The 22,601-nt window shown below is 39.7% G+C and overlaps 1 protein-coding gene across 2 annotated transcripts in view; it reads left to right on the top strand.

Annotated features, from left to right (window-relative positions):
* Positions 1 to 22,601, top strand: part of CACNA1C (calcium voltage-gated channel subunit alpha1 C) — a 709,385-nt gene that overhangs the window by 99,008 nt on the left and 587,776 nt on the right. For both annotated transcript variants that reach the window (XM_077827237.1, XM_077827230.1), the window contains exons 2-3: positions 7,821 to 8,144; positions 13,882 to 13,985. In XM_077827237.1, coding sequence (XP_077683363.1) covers positions 7,821 to 8,144; positions 13,882 to 13,985 — 428 coding nt within the window. The remainder of the gene's footprint in view (positions 1 to 7,820; positions 8,145 to 13,881; positions 13,986 to 22,601) is intronic.

Below are 22,601 nucleotides of genomic sequence, written 5' to 3'. Positions count from 1 at the left end.
GGGGAACGGTCTCACTTTAAAAAAAAAAATCTAGCAGGTAGTTGCATTTAGCAGACATAGTGTTCAGCAGGCTTATTGGGAAATGTTCTTCCCCTCCTCCTGCTGCATAATTCTCAGACTTCCTTTCCTAGTTAAGGCTGGTGTTCCTTGTTCTCCTACACGAGTTGTTGTTTGTTGTTTTTTAAATAGGGTACTGGTATACTGAGGCCAGTTAGTGCATTGTCACAACTGAGCCACAGAAAGGCAAATTACAAGCTAATTTGCTTTTTGTGGGCCTATCGAGGCAGTGTTGATTCCCACCCTACTGGGCTTTTCAAACTAAGCTTTGATAAGATACTCACCTATTTGGTGAGCAAGAGAGAGGCGAGTAGGTTACCAGATTTTCAGAATGGAATTCGTCAAACCGGAGAAGCAGAGGAAGAAACCATACAGAGTGGGAAAATCCTTGATGGTGATTGGTCATCATCATCCTGCCAATTGAAGAGGGTGAGAAGAGGAATCCAGAGTCTGCACTATAGCAGATTTAACCACAGAAAGTAAATTAGCTGGTCAGTGAGACTATAATGCCTTTATTGTAAATACAGGATTATGCCCTTAGTAAATAATTAATCTGAATTGTGTTAATTCAAAAACATGCTTATAAAGAGAAATGTAATCTTTAAAGGCCATATTACCTGAAACAGACAACAGAAACGTCTGAGGTCTATTGTAGCTCTTTCCGACACTGTTCAATTGTTTTTGTTTTGAAGCTCAATTTTGAAATAGAATATATTGACTGAGCGAGACTGTGAATGTAATGTCAGATATTCATGCTGTTTAAGTTCGTATATGTGCAGAAGCACTTCAATGATGCTAATCTTTGCTTACCTATTTAAAAGGAGAGATCAGTGTCTAATAATTGGATACAAACAAAATATCCTGGCAAAATAGACTTTTGTGGGTCAGACATAATTCCATAAAAGTAGTTTAAGTTATTGTGACTACATCTTAGAGCATATCTTGTACGTTGGATCACTCATTGTTCTGTGACCTCTTACTCCTGCCCCAACTAGAAGACGCTAAATACTAGAATACAAAGAGATAAAGCTATTTCAGCATCATCAACTTATGATTCCCTATTTTTGTTGAGTATATGTTTGACCATAAGGGTCCAACTCAGTTCTGCAATACCTCCATTCATATCCTCCAATTCTTTCATGTGGCTGCAGAGTTGTCTCCTTTGGAAGAAGCATGGGGGTTAACCATCAAATCTTGCTCAGATTTTGGGGTATTTGCTGTGAGACAGAGACAACTGCATTGAGGCACTGTGCAGCTGCATCAGCTCATCGGCCCCCTTTCTCCAGTGGAGTCATAGTTTCATGGAGTCCTGCATTCATGGTTGCCACAGGACTCCCCATGTGTGGAGGGTTCTGTGTAGAAAGGAATACTTGTTTATCTTTTTTGTGAGTTGATACTCCACAGGGCTTAAGGAGCCTAGAGGAATTTTGGGAATGTCCTCTGGTTCTCCCTCTCTCCATCCCTAGATCCTTGGATCAAAGCCCTGCAGGGGTTTAAGGGTTGAGAGGAAACATGGTGCTGTGGACACAGTAGATCCCAACACACATCTGGGAGGCAGGAAATCTATGCACAGAGCATGTTTTATGCAGTGATTCTAAGGGGAAGATCCCTCCCAAGGTTCATTAGAATGATGATGGGTAATGTTGTTGTTTTAGTTACCGTAGCGCTTAGGAGCCCCTGTCATGGATCAGGATCCCATTGTGCTAGGTGCTGTACAAATACAGAACAAAAAGACACTCCCTGCTCCAAAGAGCTTACAACCTAAGTAGTGTTAACAAAATTATGAAAATTTGCCATGAACAGTCAATATGTAATTTTCAAACTTAAAGATCTGACTCAGTTACATACAGCCCAGGCAGATCCCGCAACCTACACTGACTTCCTTTTAATATTTTCATGGTTGCAGCCTCTTTTGCTTCTTACTGGACTCTGTTCTTTCCATTAATGATGTGCAGCATAAAGAGGCTCTGTTGAAGAGAAAAAAAGCAAATGTATCTATTCCCAAGTAAAAAACAACTTGAATAAGATTTTGTGTGTGTTTAATTTACAAGAAAAATGTTTAGTCTCAGATTTGGCAGAGAACCATCTCAAATAATCTATTTTTTTTGTGTGATCTGGTGTTCAAAACCAATTTATAGCAAAAAATTATTTGAATCTACTACCTGGGCTGGCAACTTGCATCCTGAGTTTCAGCCTGATGTGATGTTTAAAAGGGCAGGTGTATAGTATAACTCTTGCTGTAGCAAAAACTAAATTTCAGATTGCCATTCAGGTTTCATTAAAACCCCTTGTTTTCACTTACGAATTTTGCAGAAATTCTCCTTTTGGGAGGAAACTTTACAATGCTTTGTGTCAGCCAAAAGGTTAATTATAAGAATGTTTGAGCTAACTGTCTTCATTTATTTTTATTATTTATTATAGTAAGCAAGTAAGTGTGGGGGCGGGGGGAGAGGGGAATCTATTTTACTTACTTATCTATTTTAAATATGAAGACTACTTTGTATCAAGTCCTACAGTCCTTGGGCAAAACTCCCCAATGATGTCAACTGAGACTTTAGTCTGAGTAAAGATGGCAGGATAAGGCCATGCTTTTGCACACAAATGAATCCAATGAGTTAACTTTGAGATTTTGAACTTTGTATGTAGCTAGTTCTCAGTGTGCAGAATTGGTGAAGCAAAGTTTTTCCTGTAGCTACAGACTGAAGTTTAAAATCCATGGAATTGTGAGAGAACACAATTATACAATTCTGTTGTTCCAGGGAATGGGCTTTTGCATATCTGTGCAGCTGCATCAACTGTAGAGTGCTACAGTTTACAGAGCTGTAGGCAAAAAGAACAATTACACAACTCCATAGTGCTGCAGCCACATTTAATTTTCTACATCTATACAACATTAATGTTGCAAATAATAAAATTAAGTCAGGAAATGCAAAAATTACGGTTCTCATGTTAAAATTAACTTGGCCACATTGAATATACAGTGTTCACCATTTAAATCATTAAATTGTTGGCATTGGTATGACACATACACCATGAATTACTTGCAAACAGCAATTGTAAGTATTTTAATGGTGATCACAATACATTATTTTGGGTGATTTTGCTGTAAAATGTGTAGTGTAATGTTTAGGATGTGCAGCATGGTTAATTCCCACTGGTAGACCAATCTTAACTTCAACATTTTGACTTCATTTTAAATTTACAACCTTGATTGATATTTAATAATTTATTAAAATGCATGGGTGGGTTACCTGTGGACAGGATAGCTTGTGGCTAAGTTAGCCCTGATTACAGGCTGAGCCCCACCTGAGGGGAATCAGGGGATTCCAAAGTAAAAGGCAGAAGGCAGTTGCAGCCAGGGGTGGGGGTGAGAGGGGAGCCGAGCCCGGCCCGGCCCGGCCCGGCCCGCCCCGCCCCGCCCCGCCCCGCCTGTTGGATAAAGCCTAGGAAACTGTATCGTGTAGACACTGCAGGGAGTAGTCAGAAGGCTTCTGCGGAGTTCTTAGTCAGTAGGGGAAGGCACCACATGAGAGAACCTGTGGAGAAGCACAAATTCCAGGCTGGGCATGCTAGGAGGCAGACTGTGCTCTGCTGAAACTGGGACTGTGAGAGCTTGTGTTCTGTTTTCAAAGACTTTGTGTTATTTTGGACTACAGAGTGAGAGAGACTGAACTAGGGTTGAGGCCTGGAGGGCTGCTGTGTACCAGAAGACTAAATAAATGGAACCCCTTGTGGGAATTGTTTGAATTATCTTTAAATAGTGACAGGGTTCAGAGTAGCAGCCATGTTAGTCTGTATCTGCAAAAAGAAAAGGAGGACTTGTGGCACCTTAGAGACTAACAAATTTATTTGAGCATAAGCTTTCGTGAGCTACAGCTCACTTCATCGGATGCATTCAATGAAGTGAGCTGTAGCTCACGAAAGTTTATGCTAAGATAAATTTGTTAGTCTCTAAGGTGCCACAAGTCCTCCTTTTCTTTTTAAATAGTGAGTTATTAAAGGGCCCTGATGAAAGAGAATTAGAGGCGGTTGGTGGCCACTCTGCTACAGTGTCATGAAAAACGACTTTGCTCTCAGTAAAATTCACTCCTGCTCTTCAGCTGTCCAACATGAGACCTCTGCACCATTGAACACTTAGGGTTTAGTACCGACCCTCTGAAGGAGAAGAGTGAATTTTGCCCTATAACAGAATACTTTGCAAGTTTTGGCTATGGTGCCTTTGGTACTATTTTGCCTGGTGATATCAGTGGTTTATTCCATTTTGTATGGAACTGTGTGAGCTTTGTGTGATTTTTTTTTTTTTTTTTTAAATTTAAACCATTTCTCTAAAGTGCCTGTAGATCAAGTCATTTGTCACTGCCTTTAGTTGTGGAGCACAGATAGTGTCTGCAATCTCAGAAACTCATTAAACAGACAGACCTTTATCAGTAATCAATATTTTCAATATTTGTTAATATTAAACTGTCATTGACTAGTCATTTAAAATTAATTTGTGCCAAAGGACTTATTATGGGCCTCATCACCGCAGTAGAAACAAAAGATAGTGAAGCCACTAGAAGATTGCATTCTTAACCAGACCAATACATCAGTCAAAATGCGTAGACTTGAGTTCTTATGTTGAACCTAACTAATAAGCAGTACTAACAGAGAAATTCCCGAATTGTAGAGAAGCCTTTGTTAGAATGCAGCGGCTGTTTACTTTCATGACAGTGGGATCCAGCCAGCATGGTCAGAACACAGTGGTAATGGGTCAGTAAGTTTGCTTCTTCTGTAAAACACAGATCTTTTCCTATCCTCTCCAAAAAGTGTGTATTAAAGAGCAGCTTTAGGTTAGAGAGATGGAAAGGGAAGATAAAGGAAAACACTGCATATGCAAACAGTCTGAAAATAAATGTGCAACCCAGAGTATAATTGATAAGAACTGGAGACTTGTTGTCCCACACTAATAGTGCACCAATTCACCAAGGCATAGAAAATGTAAAGTGTGTTTTGTCTGCCATGTTACCAACTGTTTAATCTAGAAAAGATCTAGGCAACCTATGTACTCTGCCCTAAAATCTATTTTTCTGCACTCTGACTGTTTTGTATGGGTGTGAAGCACCACATTTCTGGCTCCAGTCCACTTCTGTTTTCTTTGTAACATACTGCACCCTCGTTATTAATCAGCTTTAACCCATGGTGCCTGGCCACGTGGTCTTCAGTTGTCTTCTTCTTTCGTATGGCATAAAAACGAGTAATGTGTGAGATGTCCAAATCTAGGTTGGTGGTCCAGTTGATTGCCTCAGGTGACATGAAGTGAATGGCAGAGGTATCACCAGCATATGATCACTGAGGACATTGGTTGACAAGGCATTCCATAGTTCGAAGTTTGTTTTTGCAGTCACAAATAGGATTATGTCTTATGGAGGATGTAGGTACATCTGCCATCAGATGTGGTTACAGTTCAGAATGGACCCTATATTCTATGAGAGTGACAAGCTGCTGGGATCTTTGATTGGGTCCATGATGAATTGTGTGTTTGGGTCATTGAGTTTGACATCCACCTTGCTTGCCACTGATCCTTGGAGAAATCCCAAGTCTTTAAAATCTTGCATTGCAATCTAAAAAGAATTTGAGTCGGAATCTCAGTATGTTATTTTGGTCTTCATGTATTGGAAGATCTTTATTCCCTCGAATATGGTGGGACTCCCGAAGGATTCTCATATTGCAATGAACTTGGGGTGGGTGGATGTGTGGTCTTCAAATAACAGAGAGAGCAGGAGACAAGCTCAAAATTTTCCTGCTATGAGAAGAAAACTAGAACAGCCTGATAATCTCGTGGAGATGGCTGACATAAAACATCAGCAGAAAGAACAGACTACTTGTGGCACCTTCTCGCTAAGACTAACATGGCTGCTACTCTGAAACCTGAAATAAAACATCAGCTGACCTAATAATTTTCTGTCTCTTCTTTCAGTGAGAGATGTATTTTAAAATCTTATGTGCTTTTTACTTAGGGGCATAGATTAGAGCAGAAGACTGCAACAGATTAATTGTATCTTTCTGTTCACTCTAATGCATTTATAATGCAGCTATTGCTGTGGTATCTTGACACTATATAGACAATTTGAAAGCAACAATTACAGAAGATTTAAAAAAAAAAAGATTTCCAAGCAACTTGCTAACTTCCCTCCCCCACTTTTAATCATCTCTCAGAATGTATTCTACGGATAGGAGGCACTAGGTTGCCTTCTTCTGGTCCCTTTTGTTTCCCTTGTACGGGAACTCAATTGGTCTGCCTGCTTAAATATCACTGGATTTCTTTATTAATCCTCCTTAAAGCAGAACACAGTCAATGTTAGGTAATGAGCTAGCTCTGCTATGTAAGATGATCTAACTCCTTCCTCTGGTTTCTCCCCTTCTGCTCCCCTTTGCGAGTATGCCTTTCTGAAGAGCAGCAGCACCTGATCAGAGGTGAAGGAACTGCTGTCTCTCAAGGATAGCTGGTGTTCTCACAAGTTGAATAATTTATTTATGTGCTGTGAAGGAGTAATTGTAATTGGTTCAAATTTATACTGCTACAGGACATTCCAGCTTCCTAATATAATTACTAATATCCCAAAACATGAGCTACTGCCTAGTTCACAGATAAAAATATATAATAGAATTTCGAGGCTTTCCTTTTGAGCATATGCAAATGTGTAGTTCACAGCCAGAATGTGGCTCATTGTTTACATATCACAAAAGGGTGTGGCTAAACAAAAGCTCATGTGCCATTTCACCTTACAGTGAGGTCATCTTGCTAAAGATTTGGAGCATCAGGATTTTAATGATAGCAAACAGATGTCATAGACATAGTAATTTGGGTCTGAATATATGAATTAGAGTTTGCATTATTTCAGTACATGATCAAGGAGAAGGTGTCTGAAAACTTTTAGTAAAACACAAATGTCTTAAATGATGGGAAAGAGTACTTAAAAATTTATTGGCTGAGATAATGTCTTTGAATGGTAACATTTTGGTGGGATTTTTTTTAGTTTGTTCAAATGTGACAGTCTCTTTAAAATACAAGCAGCAGAAATAATGTTTAAAAGTCACCAGTTCATGACACCAACACAACATACTCTCAGGAATGAATTCATAAAAGGAGTTTTAAAGCTATGTTTTTATTTTTGGTTTCTTTCTTTACATTTTCGCTTTTCCTGGGTTTTTGTTAAGCTCCTGGGAGTGTTTTTTTTTTAAATTAGCTATGATGTCAGTCCCCTATGCTGTTGAAAAGAATAGAAGACCCCTTTACCCCTATGCACACATGTCAGGTCAAACTCCCTCTCTTTTTGTGTATGCATGCGCCTCATTTGGGGTCATTCTACACATTTACATGTATGACATTAGTCTATTTAGTCCTGAAGGAGTGAGATCTATCCTGACCTTTATGAACTTTCAAACTACTGATCTTGGCTAAATGAGTGGGAGAAGATGGGAAAGGTGGACATTTTCTTTTAACATTGAGTGCCTAGTGATTGTATTGATTGAAGGTTGTAAACAACTCCATGTCCATGGATTTTCATGTGAGAGTATTTCAAGGCGATTGACACTGCAGAGTAGTATTCCCATAAAATGAAGAAGTTGAACTGAAGGGAAGTACTTTTGTTAACTTTTGTTAACTTTACCCTACGCTTACTTAACCTGAAATCTTTATTTTACTGAAGCTTAAGCTCTTTCAAAGTAATGTTTCCTTCTCCTGCTAATATAGCTTAATATATTTCTTTGTTTTTCATTCCTAGGTTCCAACTATGGGAGTCCCCGTCCAGCTCATGCCAACATGAATGCCAACGCAGCTGCAGGGCTTGCCCCAGAGCATATCCCTACTCCAGGGGCAGCTCTGTCATGGCAGGCTGCTATCGATGCTGCCAGGCAGGCCAAATTGATGGGTAGTGCTGGCAATGCAACAATATCCACAGCTAGCTCCACGCAGAGGAAACGACAGCAGTATGGGAAACAGAAAAAACAGGGTACAACCACAGCTACACGTCCTCCCCGGGCATTGCTGTGTTTAACGCTGAAAAATCCCATCCGGAGGGCATGCATCAGCATCGTCGAATGGAAATATCCTTTTCGATTTAGTCACATAGAAACCAGCAAGTTGTTATTGTGCATTAGGCACAGTGCATAAATATGAATAAATAAATACATTAGGCTGATGGGCACCTCTGGGAATCTAAAGTCGATGAGTAGTCTCTGATGAGTTCATTGAGAACAGTTGTGCTCAAAAAGTTTAGGCAACTGTACTAGGCTAGAGTCTTGACTGTACTGCAGCATATCAGAAGCCCGTAAAAGTTTTGCCTGATGGAGTTAGTGTCAAATTTTGCCCTTACAAAAGCATGTACAACTTATGCTGAAATCAGTTGGAGCTGTGCAAGGATCTCTGAGGGCAGAATTGGACCCATATTATATGAATGATAGCAATGGATCACATGCTTTTTTAGTTACTCATGCTTTGCCTATTGTGTAACTTAGGGTACATCTACACTGCAATAAAAAACCTGCAGCAGGCCCAAACCAGCTGACTTGGGCTCACTGGGCTCGAGCTGCAGGGCTGTTTAATTGCAGTGTTGACTTCTGGTCTTGTGCTGCAGCCCAAGCTCTGGGATCCTCCTATTTCACAGGGTCCTAGAGCCCAGGTTCCAGCCCAAGCCTGGAAGTCTACATAGCAATGAAACAGCCCTGCATCCTGAGCCCTGTGAGCCTGAGTCAGCAGGGTCAGCCACAGGTTTTGAATTGCAGTGCAAACATACCCTTAGAGAATTTGATGGTATGTAATTCAAAATTCAAGAGCTGTGTAAATCGTGGTGGCACACTAAATATAATACAGTATGCATCCTGGAAAGAAAAGGGAATGGCATTGGCATGGAAGAGTGAAACATGATAAAGTGTTTTCTGTGATTGGGCCAAATCCTGTTCACCTTACTCATGGGAGTAATTCCACTGAAATCACTAGGACTATTCGCATGAGTAAAGTGAGCAAGATTTTGCCTGTTAACTGGAACTGGGCAAGAGAGAGAGACTAGGGGATGAGTGTGTGACTTATAGTATAAACAATCCAGTAAAAGTTAGAGAGTGGGTGTCTGGATCTAGCATTATGAGCAAGGGGCAGACAGTCAGATAATATCTATTACCAGTGTGACAGAACAGTAGAATTCAAGGGCCCAGTCCTGCTCCCCTTAAAGTCAATGAGAGTTTGGCCATTTACATCAAAAGGAGCAGAACCTAATTTATAATATAGTTTTATTTTGTACAGTGTCTGTCAAACTGTATCCCAAATCCCACTGGAGTGAAATACACATTAAAATACAAAGAAAAACTTTCAAAACAACATAAATCAAAACTAGTCAGAAATGATGATTGTTAGAAAATCACTAGGTAGGCAGGGATCTTCAATAAATCCCAGGGACAGGACAAGAGGGTTAGGGGTAGGAGGGGAAACAGGGCTCGGATCAGCCTTTCTGATGAAGATAGTTCAGAACTCAACAGCATGTAGGATGATGGAAATTGACTGATGGTTTTTAAGATTTGATGTGCTTATTTAGATGTTGCTCCCAATGAGGTTTGGAGGGCAAAATGTAAAGATGGGAAAGAACCCAGCACTATAAGCCTGTTTAGACCTTGCTGAAACAAAATCTTCTTTTTCAGATGGAGAATGTGTTAAAAATGGCCCTGTCAATAAGGGTTCATAGATGTCCTTAAGCATCTACCAGTCTGTTCCTTCCTTTTTGGGATGCTAGTTCTTAATCCCTTTGATTGGTTTTGCTACTTGTTATCCCTTCTGACCCAACACTAATGCTTTTAGCATAAAATGATGGATGGATGACTTAGGGGTCTAAACTGAATATTGGTTTATTTACTGGCACCTCAGTAACCACATGTCTTCAGGTAGACAGCATGAATTGAAGTTTGATAAATGAATAAGATCAGTGTTGGATGAAGGGACTTGTGTTGTAAAACAGGATGGAGCACTGATGAGCTTTGGAGAGGATCAAGCAATGCAATCAAATCAATTTGAACATGCTGGTGCTCGATTTTTGTTTATTTTATTTTTTTAAAGCTAGTAAATAGAAGATTTTTTTCCTATCAAAAACTGTCCCTGAAAGTCTAGTGTTTACAACCACAAAATATTTCAATATCATCAAAGGGTTATGATGAGATTTCATCTTATTCAGCACTCTGATTATTCCCAATTATTTAAAATTATTTAGAAGGGCTGGGCTTAATGTTCTGAACACTTAAAGTCAAAGCACACAGGATGTTAAATAAATATCAGATGTCATTAATGGCCTTTTTATTTTCCTATGCTGTGATTTGCAGCTTCCCACAAAAAAAAAAAGTCCAAACCTGCAAAGCCTTACTTCTGAGATGTGTCTGGTCACATATATACAAGGGCTCCCACTGTAATAGATATAGTAACAGTTATTAAAGGGGTGCTATCAAGGTTGTTAGGACTAAAACTTGGCCTGTGAGTACCTGGAAAGTTGTATTCTATTGTACCTTAAGGTTCCCAACTGTGCACTTTTTATATATCTGATAAAATCCTGACCCTATTGAAATTCAGTGGGCGTGCTCCCAGTCAGTGGTGCTCCCAGTGTCTTCAGAAGGCCAGGATTTTACACCAATCCTTGCTCTAGTGCAACATTTAGACACTGTCAATTTACATTTGGCTCAAAAATTAAATTTGGAAATATTAAACTTTTATAAAACCTAACACCAATATAAATGTTCCACAATTAAAAAAAGAAATTCCAGTGAAATGGTTTTTAGACAAAATAAACATTTGTCTACAGTGCTTGAAACCCAAACACTACAGCATTAAGATCACAGAAATAAAACTGGCTATAAATAAAAGTTAAACCAACTTTGGTCTTGATTCTTCAAAGGCTTGGGCATGTATTTAACTTTAAACACTGGGAATCATATCCATGTCTTTGCAGAACTGGGATCAGAACTGATTGTCCAAAGAGAGAGAGAAAAAGTAAACAAAGGCCATAAAGGGTGACAAACTGGATTTTAAAAATTCATTCACTTTCCATAATCTACGGTCTTATTAGTAGCATACAATAGTTAAATAAATGTTTGTTTCCAGTATTTAATTTCTAAACTGACACTGTTCCTTTCAGAAAAAGACCTTAAAAAGCAGCAGCCAACAAGAATTTGGGTGCTGATTAGAGCTGGAATAAACTAGTTCATCAGAAAAATTTCACCACCAAAAAATGAAGTTTTGGTTAACCAGAAATTATTCACAAACGTGTGTTGAATTCACTGAATAGTTTCAGCCCCCTTTGCCCCCCCCCCCAACAATTTTTAGGCTAGAGTGACATGGGGATTTAGGTGCCACTCACAAAACTGGAGGTGGTGCCCATATTCCCCTTTTACCCAAGCCAAGAGCATTCACTCAGGATATAGGAGACTTGGGCTCAAGCCCCTCTTCTGCCTGAGATGGAGCAGGGATATGAACTTGAGTTTCCTGCATTGAATGTGAGTTCCCTAACCACTGGACTATAGGGTATCCTGATGTGGGTCTCTCTCAATGTCTCCTGTTGAAGCTGTACCACTTTTTGTAAATTCATTGGGCCAGAGCCAGAGAGTGAGACTACAGTTTGGTGGGTAGGGCACTCACCTCAGAGAGGGGAACACCTGGGTTCATGTCCAGGCTGTAGTGCAGGGGGGTAAAACTTTTTGGCCCGAGGGCCACATCGGGGAATAGAAATTGTATGGTGGGCCATGAATGCTCATAAAATTGGGGTTGGGGTGTGGGCTCTGGGGTGGGGTTGGGGATGAGAGGTTTGGGGTACAGGAGGGTGCTCTGGGCTGGGATTGAGGGGTTTGGAGAGTGGGAAGGGGATCAGGGCTGAGGCAGGGGGTTGGGGCATGGGGAGAGGTTCAGGGAGTTCAGGCTCTGAGTGGTGCTTACCTCAAGTGGCTCCCAGAAGCAGTGGCATGTCCCTTCTCCTGCTCCTATGCGGGGGCATGGCCAGGCAGCTCTGCACACTGCCCCATCCACAGGCACCGACCCTGCAGCTCCCACTGGAGCTCATAGGAGCCAGAGCGTGGCCATGCCATGGCTTCTGGGAGCTGCATGGTGTGGCCCCCGGACTGAGCTGTGTGGTCCAGCCCTCGACCCAGCACCCCGGCCAGAGCGGGGCTGACCCGTGTGGTGCGGCCCCAACCTAGTACCCTGGCTGGAGCGGGGCTGAGCCGTGTGGTCTGGCTCGCAGGCCAGCTTAAAACGGCTTGCAGGCCGGATTTGTCCCGCAGGGTGTAGTTTGCCCACCCCTGCTCTAGTGACTATTTATATAAAGTGGAAAAGGTTCAGCAGGAGAGATTGAGACCCACCCACTGAGTAGGGCATTCACCTGCAATGTGGGAGACTCAAGTTCAAATCCATGCTCCACATCAGGCAGAGGAGGGACTTGAACCTGGGTCCCCCACATCCTGGGTGCGTACACTTGGCTATTGGGTAAAAAGGGTAAAAAATATTCCCACCTGCTTCTCCGCTTGGTAAATGCCTGAAATTGAAATATCATGTTTTGATCAACCTGAAATAAATTATTTTTTCATTGTTTTGTTTTGTTTTGTTTTCTGTTTGTTTTTCTGAGAAAACTGAACAATTTACATTTTGGGTCAATCTAAAACAATTTTGATTTTTTGTTAGATTTTTCAGTTTGGCCAGTGAACCAAAAAATTGGTTATTTTCACAGCTCTAGGCCTCATATTGCACACTTGTGTATGTAACTCTATGCACCTGAGTGGTCCTGTTAAGATCAATGAGTCCATGTGTGCATAAAGTTAAGTGTGGCTCCCATCCAATTTCTGCTGAACTCAGTGGAAAGACTCACATTGGTGTCAATGGACATTGGATAGGGCTCTATATGTATAAGTGGTTGTGCAGGATTTGGGCCTTATTGTGCGCCCCAAAAGTAAATTTTTAAAAAGTGTGTGTGCGCGCACACCTTGGAGCTGAAATGCCCCTGCATAGGTTTCCTGGCATAGTGTGTGCTTGGCTGAAGAGTATCCCTGACATATTGGCTAGGCTGTCATTTGTTTTGCATGTGAAGCCAATGTACACAAAAATACAATTAAAAAAAATCCTATTCCAGCAAATAGATGATTAAAAAAAAAAAAATCCCTGGCTTGAATCCTTCAGATAAGGTGGTGCAGTATGAAAACTTTAAGATGGGCCACTTTTTACCTTAACAACCTTGATCATGCCTTTTAAACAACCTCTGGTTAAACACACGCACACACTCTTAATTCCTTTTGAGATCAAGACTGAGGAAAGAGATGCTGTGTTAAAAATATATCACAAGCTATTTGTTACAGATCCTAGTGCTTCATTGAATGTCTCTTTGAAATGTGAGGGAACAGGGTTAAGAAATGCTAAACTGCTGTCAAAAATATTTAAAATATATAGTCCTAAATGACAGCTGTATATGGACAAGAGAAACTGTATCACAAAAGGAAAGAGAGGTCCAGTCTGAATAGGCATTTCTATTAAAAATAGCACAACTATACATGAGGGGAAAATAAAGTAAAATTCAATCTAAATAAAAGAAGAAAAAACATTTAAGAAATCTGTGTTTACTCTGGCACGCGACTGGCCTACACTGCTTTTGACATATTAGGAAGAATCTTGGCTGGGACCTCCTAAAAGCACTTAAAAAGGCATATGTTTCTTTTCAGAATATAAGGGTCTTGGAATGTTTTCTTTAAACAGAATTCTTATAAATCTTTTTTTTTTTTTTTTACTTGTGTGCACGCATTTCAGAATAACTTCCTTAACTCCATTCCTCAGACCATTTGAAATAATTATTTTACTGACTATTTTTGCCAATTGTGTGGCCTTAGCTATCTATATCCCCTTTCCAGAAGATGATTCCAATGCCACCAATTCCAATCTGGTAAGTCCTCACAGATGTCCAATTTTACTCTTTTGTAGACCTTGTTTAAAACTGACTGGAGAGTCTGTGAGGAGCTAAGGAGAAAATAAGGCATGCATCAACTCCATACAACAGAACTGTGGATTTTAGTTTTGAATGCTGTATTGCTCTTTATTCATATTAGCACCTGTCTCATCAAGGCCTGTTGTAGGAAAGAATATTCCAAAAAACGGTGAGAATCCTGTATGTGGTGTTTTGGTTAGTAAATCTGTGTGTGCTGTAGAAGTGTTTGGTAAATTTAAACTACAGGTGTTTTCAGAATATCTTTAATTATTGATTGCTATGCCTTTGTTTCATTAAGTGCCTTTGTGTAATTGATAAGGTCCTTTTCTCAGGCGGTGTACAGCAGTGCAGCTTGGTGTCTAATTTCTAGGAAGCTCGTTGGGACTTGTGTGTGTTTGAAGGACTTTTTTTCTCATGCCTGGGAAGATTGCTGTTCCTATTTCCATTGATGCAAATGCCACTATTTTGGGATAGGTTGTCCATGGAAAAAGGAAGGAGTGTTTACTTTTGGCTTAGTGTGAAGTCATAGCAAAGAACTCTGTTAAGGCAGAGCACAACACAAAACAGAGGTCTGGAATGCAATCCACAGAACAGAATAAAATTTAGCCCTCCCTCTGAAAATATTATGTGAATAAATCTAATGATCTGATTGGGACAGCATGAAGTCTTACTCTGGGAGGGTGAGACTTGAGATATTGTTCTCTTACCCCAGTTGAAACTCTGTCACATGAGAGACCTTTTGGATGGATAGAGTGGGGGAAATAAGGGCCATTTCTCCTAAACAGAGACAGCTGGCATGTATAACCTGTTAAAAATGTCATGCTATTCTCTGGGGAACTGGTCGTTTTGATTAAATATTCTCTTGAAGTTGTCTAAAACAAATTGCAGTAAAAATAAAGACTTTAGATCTTTCCTGGAACACAGATCCTGGGTAACATCTTAAACTTACTCTTTTGCTTTGAGAGAAAAGGCAGGTGAGATAATACCTTTTATTTGACCAAGAAGAATATTAGCTGACCCACCTTGTCTCTTTAGCTGATGCTCGCCCATTGGGGGACCTAAGCAGGAATATTTTTGCCCACCCCCAGTACTAAAACAGGCAAGTTCTTATAATAAAGGGAATAGGGGGCCCCCTTTGATCTGTTCGGGGCCCTAAACAATTGCTTAGTCTGCTTCTGCCTAGCACCGGTTCTGCAAACAACCTTCTTGCTTTGAAACGTCTTTAAAAAGTTAAAAACAGGGAAGAAGTGTGTGCCTGTTCATATGTTTTCAGCCATTTTCCACTTAGCTTCAAACTCATATTGGGTTTTCAACAAGGATGTTTGTGAGTTGGTATCATGACCTATTGCCGTTTGTCCTGCTTTCTGATTGAACCGTTGGAAACAGAGTGCTGGATGATGATGATGATGGGTTGTGTGGGTGTGCGGATAATTTACTTTAACAGTAAAACACGTCCCTTTTCAGCAATGGACATCTTGTAATAAAAGTCAAACAACAGTTTCTGTGTCTTATACAAACAGGAATTTCCCTTAATGGCCATTATAATAAACAGAATACTGTCTTCTTGTCTACTATACATTTTGATTTATAACATTAAAAGATACAAATGAAGCAGATTTGAAGCTTGGAGGACTTCAATTTCATCCTATTCCAGAGCTAAGTTAAATTGGGCTGAGGTTACTTGTCTTATTTCAGCATCATGAAACTACTGGATAATGGCAACTGAGTAACATTTCAGATAAACTTTGGTAATAGGATCAGGTAGACTGAAGTTGGGCTGTCTGGCATTATGGTTAAAATTAAGTTGAGCAGCTGCCATGCACACATATGGTACCTCTGTTTAATATCTCACCTCATCCCATGACCGTCCTATCAAAACACCTCCCCTTATTTGTGGGTGATATAATATAAAATACAAGAATTCCTAGGGATAGGTTAGTAAAAGGTGTCCACTTTGCTTGGGGCTGGGTAGAAATAATTCATGTATTTGGGCAGCTGGTCTAGGGAGTTAGAAAAAAAGGGGGAAAGAAAAAAAATTAACTGTTTCCCTATATCCTGTTGTTGTTTTTTGATCTCAGTGGAATAACAATTTAAAATGTCAGCAAAGGCTCACATAGTAGGTCAGATGTCCAATGGCAGTGAAGTGTGGTTTCATTCAGTGGCAGTAAGGCTTTACTTTGCATTATGTGCTGAGCCCTGGAGCACTGACTGCTGAATGGCCTCTTGTCCTGCCCCTTGTAAAAGGGGCATTCCGTTAAAATCAATAGAATGTCAGGACATAACCTGGTTGGTTCATCCTAAGGGAAACCTCCCCTTTGCTGAATTAAGCTTTCAAGTTGTATTTCATTCAGTACAGAGTTCTACCTGTTAACATTTTGTTTTCTCCCAAAAGGTGATATGCACAGGTTTTAATATTTGTACCCTGGAATTAAAAAAAATACATTGTATAACCTATTTCACACACAGTGCATTCCAAAATGCTTCACAGAAATGTGGAATATAATTAGTTAAATATTAAGCAATAGCTAAGGGAGAGCAGAGCTAAGAGGTTTAGATAAGGGTGAAAAGATGTGTTCTGCAGAGATTTGGAATGAGATGGAGTGTTGATGGGGCACAGAGGTAGAAGAAAATTGTTCCAGAGCTCATCAACTGCGAAGTGCAGGGCTCTTGCACTGAAATAGCCAAATTGTGTGGAAGGGACAGAGAAAGAAGGGCTTTAAGTGCAGAGAGAAGGATTATAAACCAAACATACTCCTGTTCTAAACCCAAATGTATTTTGTGGACTACTTTTGCTTGATGCAAACACTCAGCTGTCAGTTTATTTTATTCTCTAGTTTAGGAGTCGAGAACCTCAAAGGATTATTTCTGCAATAGAAAGGGTGTGTCCTATTTCACTGTGGGTATGTTAATATTGTGTGCAGGTGGGCATATACTGTGTTATCCCTTTCTTTTTTAAAGAGTCAGTCTGACTGAAAGGAAGCAGAATGTGTCCAGCTGCCCAGGAAAAATCTTCACTTAGGTAACAAGTCTTGCTTCACATTCACTTTGCAATTTCATTTGGGGTGGGAGGGGGAAGATGGAGCATTACCATAACAATTCTTCCATCCTTGATTTTCTGAGACGTGGAGAACCTTCTTCAAGAGACATATTACCCAGTATGTGATGTGTAACAATTCTTCTTCTTCTTTTGTTTTTTACAAGGTTCGACAGAGAAAAACAACTGTTTTCCAATAAACTGGCACACTTTTCTCAGGCTGTGAATGCTACTTTTCTAATATCTCATTGTCACTTTTAAAGCAACTTTTTCTTTTGAGATGGGGGAGAATTAAAACAATTTTTAAAAAAAGTTAATGGCAAGGTTGTTGGGTGGTTGTTGGGAGAAGAGGGAGTTGTGGACTGTGTGAACTTCCACAAGTGCTTTTCTTTTTGTGTGAAGCTGAGCAAAATGGTGGCTAATGTGGATTCACTGAATAATTATGATCTGGGGAAATTCTACCTGTGAGGGTATGAGATTAATCAAAAGTCAAACAGGACATATTTGTACTCTCCATAAGAGTCTTGCTCAGAAGTACATACACCTCACTCCACATGGATAATATCCACTGTCACACATTCACCTCCCTCTTTTTATCACCTTTGCCATTAGGTACGATACCTACTCTGCACTAAATCAGAAGTTAGGAACATACATAAGTCTTATACGCAGTTCAAATAGCACAGGCCCTTACCATCTGAACTGAAAGAGAATCTTCGTAACATGTTAAGATGTTAATATAGGATCAAGGACACACAGATGAAAAGCTCTGGTTCCATCCGTGACGGGCACTTCTACGTATATACACTAACCAGTTCATTAAAATATTAATATAGGACTTGCTATCCTGGATTACACAATCAAGCCATTTTAACTGGGTGTAGTGATGTAGACTGGGTTGTGGAGAGTTGCCCATAAATGTGTTAGGTTCCTGGTGCTGATTGGAAGCCCCCTTCCTCAGCGCTCTGCATGGTTATAAATGTGTTTTTTGGGAGTGGCTCCTACAGGCTGCTGTCACATTTGTTGTTAGACTGTGAGTGATGCACAGTATTATCACCTAATGGTGCTGATGCACCATGCAGACGGGGTCCCACAAGTTCCATTAGCCCGGCTGTTAGATGGCTCACTCTGTTTCTGCCTTGACGATGAGAGATTCCTGCAGCCAAGCAAGGAGTCAGGAAAAGAGTCAGTGTATAGCTGCCCTTCTTTCTCAATCAAGTAACAGAGAAAGAAGAGAGTGAGTCAGGGGTCATTGAAACCTCTCCCAGCCCATCACCAGTCAGGCCCCAAAAAAACAGTGGCATGAAACCTAGGCTGCATCCTTACTCAGCCAGTCCAGGAGTTTTCCACTTCCCCTTAATTCAAACCCAAATAAGGGGAATTTGGGGTGAGTAGCCAGGTCTCCAAGACAAATATTGTTGAAACCAACAGGGGACGGGGGGAGAGAGGAAAAAGAGATGGAATGTATGAGCACTGATGACATGAAAAGGAGAGCAGAATTCAAGAGCTTAAGGAATGATGGACACACAACTGATTAATTGATTGGCTAAGGACAGAACTGATTACATGACTGAGAGGGAGCTACAGCAGATGAACTGGGGAAGGAAAAGACAGAATTGAATTGTCTGGGGTGGGGAGACTGGGTAAGAACTGCTTGGGAAGGGGCATGCAAAACTGATTAACTGTTGGTTAGTGAATGTGCATACAACTGGACTGAATGGGGGTGGAGACGAGGAGAACAGATTGTGGGGGAGCATAGGATGAATATTGCTGTGGCCACCTGGCACCTTCCAGTCAAGTACTGCCTCTAATTCAGTGTTTTTCCTTCAACAGTGGCTAGCGCTGTACCTGTTCCAGAGAAAGGCCAAGTCTCCCCATAACAAATAATCAAATCATGTATACATTTTTAATACTCCAGAGTATTTCTGTATTTACCAGGCAGGCATGCAGTGGTCATAAAGACACTCAAAAGGATACTGAGGTGTACAGTGGAATGACCAGAACTTTTTATAACATTTCATGGTACAATTTGCCTGGTGTAAGGAATACTGGGCCATATTCACCAGTGATTTACACACTGTGCAGTCCCAGTCAATGGACTAACTGTGGCGCATTGTTTAGTTTAGTGTTTTAAAACTCTTTTTCCAAATAAAAATCTTTGACTACATTCACCCATAGACTTTTATTGGTTCTTGAATAGCTTCTGGGCATCATGCATATGTTTGATTTTTCATTTCTTCCTTTTGTATGTGTGTCCATGCAATGCAAATGTTTTGTTTAGTTTTTTAATGTAAAAGTACAGTACATATGAATGGCCACTTTTTAAAACAGCAGACATCTGTGTTTATAAATTTAGGGTCTGAGCTGCCACTGACTTCAATGAGCGTGATATCAGGCTGTTGAAGTCCTGTAATAATAGAAATATGCATGTAGCTTCTACAGTTTTCATATTTACTTCTCCTCCCCACCCACTTTGTGTTCACGAAAAACTTATTACACATACAAAAGTATTAAATGCAAAATCATTTTGGAACTAAGGAACTCAACTAAGGTTTTGTTTAAATTTTCAAATGAAAAAAGCTCACACATAGAACAGGGCTGTGTATTCTCTCAGTGTAGTCAGGAAAAATGAAGCTAGTTTGAGGGGAATTAAAGTTAGCCTGTTGTGTGGCTGTAGTTGATATGAAGTCTTTGTGCTTGTTATTCCTGGCAATTATGCATAAAAACAGAGATAATGTACCTTTGGAATAAAACTATAGGCTGCCTAAGATAGGAAGCTGAGAGGAAAATGCTTCTGTCATTTTACTGGCAATTGTAAAATGGCACACCTGGTCAGTGTCACAGCATGGTGATAACATAACTAGGTTAAGACCAAGATTTGCAACACATTCCATGTAACACAGCTCACTTGACTGTTTATGCTTTTGGATAAATAGGAGAAAATTCGTTGTGGTGTTTTGATGGCCCTGCTTTCCCTTTCTTGAACTTTTTATAGCAAGGAAATCCTGTGCTACAATAGTTAAACTAAAAATTATTTATCTACACTCATTTTTGAGTGTGTTTGCAGTTGGATGTTACCTTTTGATTAACTTCTTACAACTAAAATGTGCCCCTTGGAGCAAGAAAGATGGGATTTGTACATGCCTGTCAGAGATTGTGCCAGCCAGTCTGCTTGTGAGTGTGCCTGCCTGGGGAAAGTGGGCTTGCCTGTAAGATAGAGTACAAATATATGTCTAGTTTGCTGCCTGGCAATTACGTTTGTATCCAATTGTATGTATGATGTCTGTACAAAAAAGAAAAAAGTATGTTTAATCTTTCTGCATTTTGTATTAGACGCACAATGAATGGGTATATAATACTGTGGCTTGATATATTGTAAATCTAGATACTGGTAAAAAGAAGCCTAATCAGTTTGCTCATCACAGAATTCTGAAGGTCAGATACTAAAGTGGCATTCTTGCAATCATATGGTCCCTTCCATTGTACAAAGTCAGAAGTAAATTTACAAATAAGATTTTAAATAAAATGTAGTGTTTCTCACTGTTTGAGTTGCCAGCTTGAGACACCTTGGATCTGATATTCCAAACTTCTGAGCACCCACAGCTTCAACAGAAGTCAGTAGGTGCTGTGAATGTTCAGCATCACTGGCAGAAATGCAGCATGGTCTGGGTGTGGAGTCAGGCAGTTCAAATCCTTATCCTGGCTTTGTCATTAAGTCACTGTGGCCTCAGGCAAGTCTCTGTCTCACCTTTCCCAGCTGTAAAATAGGATGCTGCTGCTCTCATTCATTTAAGTCTAGGAGGAGATAAATTCGTTTAAGTTTATGAGGCACACTGATACTATGGTGATAAGTGCCCTAGAAAAGCCCATCAAGAAAAGAATAATTGTGTATTCATCCCATAGTGTGAAATAAGTATGCCGGTGGCCCGTGACTGAGTGATCAGGATAAAAATAGTGAACAGCTACCAGGGTGGATTTGATTTAAATCATGATTTAAATCACTAGTCAGGAAGACTCGATTTGATCATGGATTTCTACATAAAAGTGCATTCTTGTTGGTTGTTATAACTTTAATACATATTCTTCACAACTCAGAGATAGATGTAGGTTTCATTTTTAGAAGGTACACACTATACATATTCAAAATGAATCACTTTAAAAACTTTTCAGATTAGTGTTACAGCTATATCAGAAAATGAATGGTTGTTTGGTTATTTCATTTACCAAAGGTAATTGAAGCAGATATTTATGAAGTCATTGGGAGGTGAACTATCTCTAATTCAACAGGTTAATCATTAATATTTGGAGGATTTTCTTGCCATGCTGTATTAGGAGGAGAACATCACCAGACAGACATTTAAATTGTTTTATTTAACTAAAACAACAACAACAACATTATGTATTCTGGATTTTTTTATTCAGCAGCAAACATATAATATTTTAACAAAACAAGCACATGAATTTTTGAATTTAGTTAAACATTCAAGTTTTTTAAAATCAGGTTTGTTTTTGTTAAAATTGTTTTTAACTAAAATAGTTAAATGAAATATTAAAAAAAAATTAAATCCACTACGTCAGCCAGGTCAGCATGAGAATCTTAAAATATTGGCTTCTGCAGCTAACTCAGTCATCTTCACCTTCATTTTCCTGTTTGTTCATAATCTGGAAAAGAAAAACAAGCTTTCCTGCTTTTTCAGGTCCCAAACGATTTCTCGGTTTGGAATGAATTAGTCCAAAGGAAGAAAATATTCTTTCTACACCAGCAGAAGAAGTTACTGCTGTTAAAAGGGAGATTATCACTTCAACACTCTCTGAATCCAAGTGCTTAAGTGACATCCACCAGTTCACTGGTGTGACTTTCTTTAAAACATCATCAGCAAACATATATTTCTTGAATGGTTCTTATTCCCAAACTGGGTCTCTTTTACAGTCTGCTGCCATTATAGGTTTTCCCTTCTAGTGAGAGAATGCTATAGTAGTTCTCAAATCAATGAAGGCTACACTCAGAAAGACCTCAAGACTTTTGGAATATGCTGCTCAAACAGTTTCACTTTTGTTTCTACTGCCTGTCCCTCCCTTCTCACATTTATCTACAGACTTCTTGACCAGATCTATTCCGCCCCCAACAATCTTCTATTATTGAACATTTTGAAACTTTGCACTTTTAGAGAGAGGTAAGGAATTGACTCTGTGTACACAAATTTGCAGAGGGACAATAAGGTTGAAGTGTGTTATTTCTCACCTTTATATATTATTTATTTTATTTATTTACAAACATTTTTGCTGTTAACAAGCATGTTATCTCTGGAGACACAAATTCACAGTTTGAGAACGGCAAAACTAAGCATTTCTGGTGGTATCTTCTAGACTGAGCACTGAGTCCCATTGGGTAGATAGAAAGATTAGCCCCTGGAACCCCATAAAATTGGGTCCCTAATCCATGAACTATTGGAACTCATTTACAAAACTTTTCTTAAACATTCCATGAATATATTGTCTCATACTATAGAATTAGAATTTATAATCCCTATTCCATGATA

The sequence above is a fragment of the Eretmochelys imbricata genome, chromosome 1, assembly GCF_965152235.1.
Source record: "Eretmochelys imbricata isolate rEreImb1 chromosome 1, rEreImb1.hap1, whole genome shotgun sequence".
Taxonomy (NCBI): domain Eukaryota; kingdom Metazoa; phylum Chordata; order Testudines; family Cheloniidae; genus Eretmochelys; species Eretmochelys imbricata.
Note: the sequence above shows the minus strand (reverse complement) of the source record. Positions and strands in the feature narration are given on the sequence as shown.